Genomic DNA, 10075 nt, shown 5'->3' on the forward strand with positions numbered 1-10075 from the left:
CTAAATGATGCTTGTGAGTAACGGAAATTAGAAAAATTAAACTACAAAAACCTGTTGTTAAGCTTGTTCATGGATGAATGAACTATGATCGTAATGAAACATGTCAACTATTACTTGGTGTAACGAAACATGTTGGGTTAGTAAAAGAGAGCTAGTGAATGATGAGCAACTAACAATCAATATGTTGCTCGTGAGTAACGAAAATCAAAAAAACTAAACTATAAAAACTCATTGTTCAACTATTACTTGGTATAACATAACTAGTTGAGCTAGTCCTACAAAATTGGGATGGCCATGAGTTACAAAGTTGGATAACTATGTGCTATATATCAATTGATTTCAAATTTATGTATATATATATATATATATATATATATATTTGTATATAATTGATTTGAAATTTAGTATTTAATACAGGAAGAGAAACGAGTTTTCGTAATTAAATCAACTACACATGTACTAACTAAAATCACCATAGATTGGTTTTTAGATTGATCTTTTGATGTCATATACTTACAAACATGGACATGGAGAGGGTGGATACTAATTTATTCCACTCTGAGCATATTGAGGAATAGGAGGACAATAATTGAGCCCTAATAAGTCGTTCCATCTTAATGCTCATGATATTAACCTTTTATTCATGCCTGTTCTATCAACATGTAATGTTTTTTAGGTCGACCCCTTAATTTCATTTGATTACAAACATGGATGTAGACAGCATGAACAATAATTGTACCTGAGATTATATGGGCATCAAAGAACAATAATTTTACGCAACTGGTCTTTCCATCTTCATAATCTTCATAATTTTGATATCGACCTCTGATCCATGATATCTTCATCACCTGTTTTACCACCATATAATGTTTTTTAGGTTGATCCCTCAATGTCATATGCTTATAAACATGAGTGTAAAGAGCATATACAATAGTTCGAGCACTAAGGTGCTCGAAAACCAACTCATGTTTGGACTTTTTTTTTTAAAAAAAAGACATATCGTTAACTGAATAAGCGAATTAAAATGAGTAGTCGACTCAACAACCTTGCTTACATAAGGACATGCCTTCTCTCCAAGAGGTGACATTGTCCTCTTGTAAGTAACGTTAACTTTTGAAGAGAGGACCTTGCTAATACGAAGATATGTAATCACTAGAGGTCGACTTTGCCTACAAGAAGGCAAGAGACAACATGCTTCCACCTGAAAGAGACGTCCTCGTCTCAACAATAGTGTTTTGATTCTTATCTTTTCAATCTCACAAATCATTTAGCAAAAACTAATGTCAAATTAGAACCTAACACTTGACCTTAAAAATGTACGTTGATAAGGTAAATAAACAAAAGACATACCTATGTCATATTTTAATAAAATATCTTACTAAAATTGATAGCAACTATGGTTCCCTACTCAAAGTATAGAGATTCAAATGAAATATTGAAAAAGTAAGCAACCATACATATTTTGAGACTAAAACAGGATTTAAACATATATAAAGATGAATGAATGAATAATTTCATTCCACCTTTCTGATTGAACCTTACCCAGAAAAGATATGGATGGATTTCACCTTCACAGAAAGAGTTCATGTTGTTTGGCCTGTCACTGCAGATCCTGAAGCGCGGGATCTTTCCTTCACCGATGGTTGTGGTTCTGATAGGAAAAAAACCATAATAGGGATTATACATTGCACCAAAGAAGAGAAAAGAGAATGAAAACATCTCTATTACAAAAATTAAAACATGCTTGGAATATTAAGTTTTAAGTTATTCGAAGACATGGTTCAAGTAAGGCCGTATATTAAGTCATCGATGGCAAGCTCTCGTTTTGTTATTAACTGAGACGTACTTAGTGTACTAGTAGAGAATTGGTCCATTGTCAGCCTTGGAAGAGATAGCCCTCTCGGAAAACTAAAGCTCAGCATAGCTTATTTTTTGTAACATTAGTACAATTTCAGCACCCACTTTCATCTCATCGGGTTCTTCTTATACCTCATTTGTTAAGAATCATGACCCTTCATAATAGTATGATATTGTCCACTTTGAGCATAAGCTCTCATGGCTTTACCCAAAATACCTTATACTAATGAAGATGTATTCCTTACTTATAAACCAAGATCAACCCCTTAATTAGCTGAATTAGCTGATGTGAGACTCCTCTCCCAACAAACCTCAACATCATTAATGCTTGGAAGACTTCATACATTCAAGGCCGGATCCCGAGATGATTACCAGGTTACTTTAGCTACATGTAAATCATCAAGATCAACAAGAACATTTGTGAAAGAGATGAACTATGAAGTTACTGAAGCATTATCAAAATCCACGCATAACAGTCAAGGTTTTAGTGCATAAAAATCCTTATTGTCTTTCTATTCTGGGTTCCAGGGCCCAGAACACGAGTCTAAATCAATATCTATTGACGTCCAGATTGTTCCCTGTTATCTATGTTCTCAGCTAGAAACAAAACACAGTGAAACTACCATTTGGTTTTACATTGTTTTTTTCTGAAACTGGATTTTCTTTACCCATAAATTCGCTATTGTATAAGCTTGTTTTCAAAGTAAAAATTTCAAATTCTGGCCAAATTTTAGAAACTTACTGGATATGAGGGCCTTTGGTCTGGTCTTAAACAGAAACCGCTGCCTGATTATCCCAATGACTTCCAACTCTGCAGTAGCTGATTTGGTATCGCCACTCTGATCCTCATCCACGCACTTCTTTTTCTTCAACACCAACAATGGCTTCTTCAGTGGCACTTTGCTTCCTGTCAGCTCATGGTACCCTACCGTAAAAGTATACACTTCCTACAAACCAATCAATCAATTGAAATAGTTAGAAGCAACTAATGAAATGCAACAAATTACCTCAGCAATGAAAAACAAAAATACTTTAGGAAATGGAAATCACTCTTGGAAACTGATTTAGCAAGGTGAAGGAGAAACCGATTATTGTGCCGTAATGCCACAACCTTCAAAATACTCTGATACCAATTGTTGTACCCAAATGCCACAACTAAACTGTTCTAATACTCAATTGTTGCAGCAGAATACCACAACCAAAAATGCTTTGATTCCCAATGATGGTAGCGGAAGTAGAAGCAAGATTGATCACACTCACACCCCAGAAATAGAAATTAAACAAAAAGACACAGATTTAGGTGATTTGGAGAGAAGAAATTCTCCTACATCTACGGGTGGTAGTCAATCACAATAACTAAAATATTTACAAATGTATCTCTCACACTACAAAGTCTCTCGACAAAAGTTCCTCTAAATTCCTCTTAATTGCCTCTAAGCAAATACAAAATAGCAATGACTCCACGTCTCAAAATAATACTAGACAAGCTATTTGTGTAGGCATAGCAATACTAATTCTCATACCTAAATCATAAATGAGAATATGAACAAAAGGGTTATAAACAAATGAGAGTTAATACGAATATGAATTAAAATGGTTATGAATTCATAACCAAAGTAAATGAGCTAAGACAACTTACAACACCTATATCAATTCAATCGATCCAGTAACTAAATCCTCCTCCGAACCTAACTAGTCTAAAAATTTCGTAATCTTGTCAGGGAATTCAATTCTAGGGCTACAATGGGAGCTGAGAATGAGGAAAACAAGAAGAAATTGAGAGAAATGCTAAAAGATCGATCTATGAGAAAGGAAAATTTCAATACCTGAGCGGAAGGCCGACATAGAACGCCGATTTCGAGGGTTTGAAAGCGATCTTCGAAGGAGGGTTGAGCTTCAACTATGCCTTGCAACTCAACGACGGCCCATTCCAAGCATTTGGTTTCGCCACAGTTACATTTCACCTTAATCTGCATCTTCCTACGCCTTCCGATTCTTGATTCCGCTGCTTTGAGGTGAAAAAAGAAAACACGAAGCTCTGATGACTGATGAGGAAGACGACACAGAAACTCGCAAAAACGGCGCGAAATCTGAAAGCTCTTCTCGCTTTTCTTGGAAAACTAGGAACGACGTCGTTTAGATAGTGAAAAATTAATATTTTATATTATTTTAAAAATTATTTAATCAATTATTAAAACTTTTAATCATATATTTAAGAGGAACTAAATAAAATAATTGATTTATTCGACAGTTAAATAAAATTATAAATATTCTGTCATTAATAAAAAATCTATGAATTATATAAAAAAAATATATATAAAATTTTAATTTAACTTGTATTAATAAATTGATTAGAGACAAAATAGTACGAGAAAATCAATTATTCATATCATAAAAATTAAAAAAATATGATTTTTAATAATATACATTAAAATTAAAGGACCAAATTATTATTATTATTATTATTATTTTTCCTAACATAAAGTATATAAACAGGTCGAATTTTGTTTTCCTTCGGAGGTTTTATTTCTTGGTGTTGCCGTTCAAGCCCTAGTACTAGCACCACACAATCTCTCCAAAATTATTCCCAAGAATCTCAAAACCCCTTTTTAATCTCTTGAAGACTGAATTTCAAGTTACTGAATTTGGATCGTTCTTTCAAGTAGTGGTTTCCTTGTCTTCTGTGATCCTCTGGAAAGCATTTCGTCAGCATGGACGCCCAGAGAGCTCTTCTGGATGAACTCATGGGTTCAGGTACTCTTCTGATTCGACTTGTTATTTTTCTTTGGAAATTTTCGTTTCAATTTGATAACATTTACGTGTTATTGATTTTTTGATCTTGTGGAGTATCTAGTTGGAGGGGAATGGAAGTGTTTCTATTAGTTTAGAGGAATTTGGAAGGGAATGTGGGGGTATTATCCACCAGGCGTGCAGTTTTTCACTTGATATTCCCCCTTTTGTGATTTCCAACATGAGTTTTCTATTTGTAATTTTCTTTTTTCACGATTCTTGTTGCCATTTGATCTTTGTTGGTGCTTTCTTGTATTTTCGTGTGGCTGATGAATTCCTTCAAATTTCCACGGCGGAAGTTGTCTTTGCTTCAAACGAAGTGACTGATTTTGCATCTGTTTTGGTTTTTTTAGCGCGTAATTTGACGGAGGAAGAAAGAAGAGGCTACAAGGAAGTTATGTGGGATGATAAAGAGGTCTGTGGGTTCTATATGGTCCGGTTCTGCCCGCATGATCTTTTCGTAAATACTCGGAGCGACCTTGGTGCGTTGTTTACTTTTTTATATTAACCGTATCTCTGGTCTCTGTCAAATTTCTAAGTGGCAAAGTCCAATAAGGAGAAGTCAGTAGCAGTTGTTGAGAATAATGGTAAAATGCTAATTCTGTGTATGTTTTTAGTCTCAATGTTTATCTTATTGGATAACGTTCTGATTTGTGTTTATAGGTCTACTTATAGTAAATATATGCTCGTTTATCTTTTTTTTTTTTTTTTTGAGGACTATTGGTCTATAATGTATAGGAAGGGTAATTTGTTTCTAAGATTGGATTCTTGTTTCCTCTTTTGTATCAGGTCCTTGTCCTAGAATACATGACCAGAAATTAAAAGAAAGGTGAAACCCAAGTACCAAATTTGAGTACTTTTATCACCGCTTTGTGTCATGAATTTTATATTCTTTATGTATTTGATTTTGTAGTCTTTATCCCACATGGTTACAAATCAAAGCTTCTGTTTTCACTATTTATCTTTTGATAACTCTCTTTAGAGGAGGTCTGGCAACTGCATTAGCTATGTTCTGGGAAATATAAGATATGGCATTTGACAGGATTTGTTTTAGTGAGCGTTGGTTGGCTATTGTTTTTATACATCAAGTTTCCAGTTCATAATGCAGTCTTTCCGATTCTTGGTTGTATATTTAGTTATTGGCTGCACTTGATACAAATGAAATTATCTTTCCTTCTTGTGGGATTTAAAAAGTATCATATAGTCTTAATATAAAAGGAGTATCATGTTGTGAGATAGGTGCTTTATTTTCAAATTGAAGCATTGGCTGTGAAGTATTTTCAACCTGCACGAATGTTGGTTGATGAATCGTAAGGTAAGGAAAATATAGTACATTGAAGCAACTTGCAAAGAAATAGCTTGCAAATACCTTTCTTCTGATGTATGAGTTCTCAATCGTATGATACCTTCATCTCTTTTCAGTTAATGTTCTTTGATAGTATAAAGTGCTACTAAGGTTCATGCTATGCAGAGAAGGGGGTTGCCTCTCACTTTCATTGTCAACCCCAACTACCAATGATGTGCACCTTTGTTGGGGTACATGCCATGGTGGCCATGTTGTCACCTTAAACATGATGTTCATAGGGACATCGTGATGCCTCTTTGCATTGGAGGATGAAGGTAAAAGGCCTTTGAATATCCTCTGAAGAATGCAATTATGAGGACATTTAGGGAAAAACCATATCAACAGCTTCAGCTTGTGCTAATTCTCTCTCTGTGAAGCGTGAAGCTTGAACCTGGGGCTTCTCCCCCTCTCTGCAAAGTTTGTGAATCAATTGTAATAGCTGGTTCTCTTAACCGTTGCTTTATTGGAACTATGAATCTGAGAAATATCTCTGATTTAAGTATCACATCATTGTTATGGATAAAAGCTCCACTTTACCAAGTTCTTTTAAACTGGAAAAGTAATGTTCTTGTAAGAAAGTAATTCTTCTTGGACGCCTTGAACAGCATAAATGACAACTAGTGGACATCTTGAAGCATTGCTTGGTCTTAAAAATGTGCTTAACTTTTTGGTCTTTTAAGACTAAAAAATTTCTTCAGTTTTTTGTTTTTCTGCGTATGGAATTAGTTAATACATGTTTTGCTTTGAAATATATGTAAATGAATGCTATACACTGTCGCCATAAAAGAAATTCACAGATTTTTTTCTTCTAGTAATGATTTCTTCCTTTTAAAAAAAAATATATATTTCAGCTTTGAAAAGTCACCAAGGCATGATGCTTTCGTTCTCAAATTTGAGGCTGAACTTGCTCAGTTTTGCGAGAAACTGGTTAGTGCTATATGTGTTTTAAAATGATGCTGTACGTTATATGTGCAATCTGTTTCTTTTTTTCATGGAAACTACAACTATTTAAACAGGTAATGGACTTGGATAGACGTGTTAGGCGTGGACGAGAGCGTCTTTCCCAAGAGGTCGAACCTGCACCACCATCTCCATTGTCAGCTGAGAAGGCAGAGCAGTTATCTGTGCTGGAGGAAAAAATAAAGAACTTACTGGAACAGGTGGAGGCCCTTGGTGAAGCTGGTAAAGTGGACGAAGCTGAAGCGCTGATGAGAAAGGTGCTTATATGCATGCCTGGTTTGCTTAAGCATTCCAGACACCATGGCATAGACTTTATTTTAAATGAATTTACTTAAATGAGAAGCAATTCCAGAATCTCTTCCATTAACTATTGTGCATAACTCAAAATGAACTTGACATTATTTAGTATATTTTGGTCACATTCCACATATTGAAAATAGAACATAAACATCTCGTGAACTACTCTATATGTATATATATATTTTTTTTTTTTAAAAAAAAAGAAAAGAAAACTCGTGAACCACTAAATTAGTCAGCTGGTGTTAAAAATGGCTATTCTTATTGCACTTTTGTTGTCTTTGTTTCAGGTGGATTTACTTAATTCTGAAAAAACTGCCTTAACTCAACAAACCCAAAACGATAAGGTATTGATGCTTGCTCAAGAGAAAAAAATGGCCCTCTGTGAGATATGCGGTTCTTTTCTTGTAGCAAATGATGCTGCAGAGAGAGTTCAGTCTCATGTCACTGGTAAGCAACACGTTGGTTATGGTATGGTCAGAAATTTCATCTCTGAGCACAAGGTAAGCACTCCTAAAACTAAATGAAAGTTCAACCATTTTTTCTTCTGGTGAAATATGTTTTAAGTGGGCATCACCTGGCAGGAAGCAAAGGAGAAAGAAATGGCAGAAGAAAGATTAGCTTGGGAGAAAGAGGCAGAAGAACGGAGGAAGCAGAGAGAGGAGTATGAGAGAAGAAAGAGAAGTAACTCTAGTGAGAAGGACCGATATCGTGACAGAGAACAAGACAGGGATCGAGATAGGTATCGTGAACGAAACCGAGATCGTGAAAGGTCTAGAAGAGGTGGCCGTGATGAAGTAAGAGGAATGGATTGGAGGTCTAGGAATGGAAGAGATGGAGGCAGGGATAGGTTTCATGGCCGGAGCAGGTCAAGATCCCCTGCAAGGCATGGTCACAGGAGATCATCCAGAAGTCCAGTGCGATCATAACTATGAAATGTGTTGGGAGATGTCTGAGCTTTGGGATTCAATGAGGTAGATCTCTTCATGTTCGAAGCTTATGAATGTATGCTTTGGTACCTAAAGTTACTTTGTCAGTATTGGTAAAACTGTTTTTGCTATCTCACAGCTGTGTTGAGTGTATCATCTCCCTTTCATCATTATTAGTAGAGGAGAAAAGTGTTGAGGTAGGTATTTTTTTTAATTGTTATGACTCTTCTTCAAGTATGGTTTAGACTTTTGACTTGCACATTTCCTTTATAATTGATTCTTATAAATGACTGTTCAATGTCTCCCCTTCATTTTCATATTGGGTGAGCAAGTGTTACTTCGGTGTTTGCCATGTGTTTAATAGGCCAGGAACGAAATATTTGCATATTTGTCTCTACTGCTGAGAGGGTTGACGTTTATATTCTCATTTTTGAGGTAACATACAAAATATCATCTCTTCCTTGAGACCACGTTATCAACATTTCATGTTATCAACCCTGCATCCGAGGCGTATTTTGGTCTTCAAATGATGTATTTTACTAGGGAGTGTGTTTCTTTCTATGTTGCCCATGTTTTTTTTAAATAAAGGTTATGTAGATGTAGCCTATTGAAGTATTTAACCAGTACATCCATCTCATAGAAAGCTTTCTTCTGGGTTTTTTCATAGAGTTGAGATTTGAAGTCTTTCTATTATCTGGTGTTGAGTATAGAATCTAAGGAAACGTGGGAGTATTAGCGTCATGGTGGAACATGCCTTGTTCTTTTTTAGCAGATTGGGAGTTCTGATTACATAAATGGAGCTCGACAATACCTACTAAAAGGAGGTATAACTTTTATCGAGTACAGGGGGCTTTCCGTATCGAAATTCTTGTTTCATGGAAGAAATGTGCAACTTTTTGGTGCTTGGAGGTAATTTGACTGCTAATCTGTAAAATAGCATGATATTTAATCCATACAGTTTGCAGGAAATGTATTGGGCGAATTTTTCGGTAGCATACACGTGGAACAAACCTACTCGGTAAGGAATGATCCCGTGCAGGGAATTTATTTTGCAAAGTAGTTGGTATTTTCTGAACCATTTGAATGCTCCAAATATGATTTTTGTCAAACCATTTTGAAATTGCACCCGTTTTTTGAAGTTAATCCCTTGATTATTATTAGGAATCTGAGAGATTGTTGTAGTTCACATTGCGGATTTTTTGCCAGAGAGCAATTGTTCTCTATTTTGGTCTTCGACTTAGGTAGGAAGGCCAGTAGACTGATCTTTGTTGTTCTTAAATTTAGATTGAGAGGTGACTATAAAACAAAGCCAAGGCAAAGCTTTGAAATTAGTTTTGATCTAAACTGATGAGTAATGCTGACTTGAAATTGTGAGTGAATATCATTCCTCCTTGTGGCTTCCCTACTCTCTTTTCATTCTTTCACAAATTTCCTTGATTGGGACTCTGTTTCGTTCACATATACTCAGACGCCATAGATTACATAATAAAGTAAGAGTTGAGTTAGATGAGATAAACCAAGAATTCATTGAGCAAACTTTATTCTCGCTCACATGCCTTACTTAAAGATCTTCCAACATAAAGTTGTTCAAAACAAAACACACTTATCTTTTGATTGAGCTACTAAGAAGGAAGATGTACTTGTTGATATATGTAGTAACCGTCTGTCAAGCGTTTTTTAGCATTCTATTTTCAAGGAGGCTCTCATTTGGATAGTCTCAGTTCACTGATGTACCCCTCCTTTATTCGTGTGTCACAAAAACATAATAAAAGGAAAATGCATAGTTTAGGTACAAATTTTACCATTTGGATAGTCTGAGTCTTGATTTAAAAGAGTAGTTTGAAACTATACATATATATTTGAATTAAGCTACAATTCTCATGAATGAATAATTAGA

General features: G+C 35.2%; 2 protein-coding genes across 8 annotated transcripts; one reads left to right on the forward strand and one right to left on the reverse strand.

Moving 5' to 3' along the window:
- Positions 1-421: 421 nt before the first annotated feature.
- Positions 422-3972, reverse strand: LOC111469152 (putative uncharacterized protein DDB_G0287975). Its single transcript, XM_023114411.1, has 4 exons — positions 3684-3972; positions 2600-2804; positions 1543-1651; positions 422-848 (listed from the first exon to the last, which is right to left on the reverse strand). The coding sequence occupies exons 1-3, from the start codon at positions 3831-3833 to the stop codon at positions 1584-1586; spliced, it is 423 nt and encodes a 140-aa protein (XP_022970179.1). The 5' UTR covers positions 3834-3972; the 3' UTR covers positions 422-848; positions 1543-1583.
- Positions 3973-4380: 408 nt separating this feature from the next.
- On the forward strand, positions 4381-9583 carry LOC111468976 (luc7-like protein 3). Of its 7 annotated transcripts, none has more exons than XR_002714808.1 (10): positions 4381-4611; positions 5001-5129; positions 5437-5476; positions 6844-6919; positions 7009-7209; positions 7540-7752; positions 7834-8223; positions 8318-8375; positions 8543-8613; positions 8889-9583. XR_002714808.1 is itself a non-coding variant. In XM_023114156.1 (8 exons), the coding sequence occupies exons 1-7, from the start codon at positions 4569-4571 to the stop codon at positions 8176-8178; spliced, it is 1047 nt and encodes a 348-aa protein (XP_022969924.1). In that variant the 5' UTR covers positions 4381-4568; the 3' UTR covers positions 8179-8223; positions 8318-9583. The 7 variants fall into 7 exon arrangements, 1 of the variants encoding a protein (XP_022969924.1); XR_002714809.1 differs by having other exon boundaries at positions 9025-9583; XR_002714804.1 differs by having other exon boundaries at positions 8318-9196; positions 9463-9583.
- The last annotated feature ends 492 nt before the right edge of the window (positions 9584-10075 follow it).

The sequence above is a fragment of the Cucurbita maxima genome, unplaced genomic scaffold (assembly GCF_002738345.1).
Source record: "Cucurbita maxima cultivar Rimu unplaced genomic scaffold, Cmax_1.0 Cma_Scf00038, whole genome shotgun sequence".
Lineage (NCBI taxonomy): Eukaryota > Viridiplantae > Streptophyta > Magnoliopsida > Cucurbitales > Cucurbitaceae > Cucurbita > Cucurbita maxima.

Excerpts from the sequence above, each read along its gene's own strand:
- LOC111468976 (XM_023114156.1), top strand. The coding sequence starts at position 4,569 with ATGGACGCCCAGAGAGCTCTTCTGGATGAACTCATGGGTTCAG. Across the intron at positions 5,130-5,436 it reads AAATACTCGGAGCGACCTTG|GTCCTTGTCCTAGAATACAT; the intron begins GTGCGTTGTTTA and ends CTTTTGTATCAG. Across the intron at positions 7,210-7,539 it reads CTGAAGCGCTGATGAGAAAG|GTGGATTTACTTAATTCTGA; the intron begins GTGCTTATATGC and ends TCTTTGTTTCAG.
- LOC111469152 (XM_023114411.1), bottom strand. The coding sequence starts at position 3,833 with ATGCAGATTAAGGTGAAATGTAACTGTGGCGAAACCAAATGCTTGGAA. Across the intron at positions 2,805-3,683 it reads TATGTCGGCCTTCCGCTCAG|GAAGTGTATACTTTTACGGT; the intron begins GTATTGAAATTT and ends ATTGGTTTGTAG. Across the intron at positions 1,652-2,599 it reads ACCAAAGGCCCTCATATCCA|AACCACAACCATCGGTGAAG; the intron begins GTAAGTTTCTAA and ends TTTTCCTATCAG.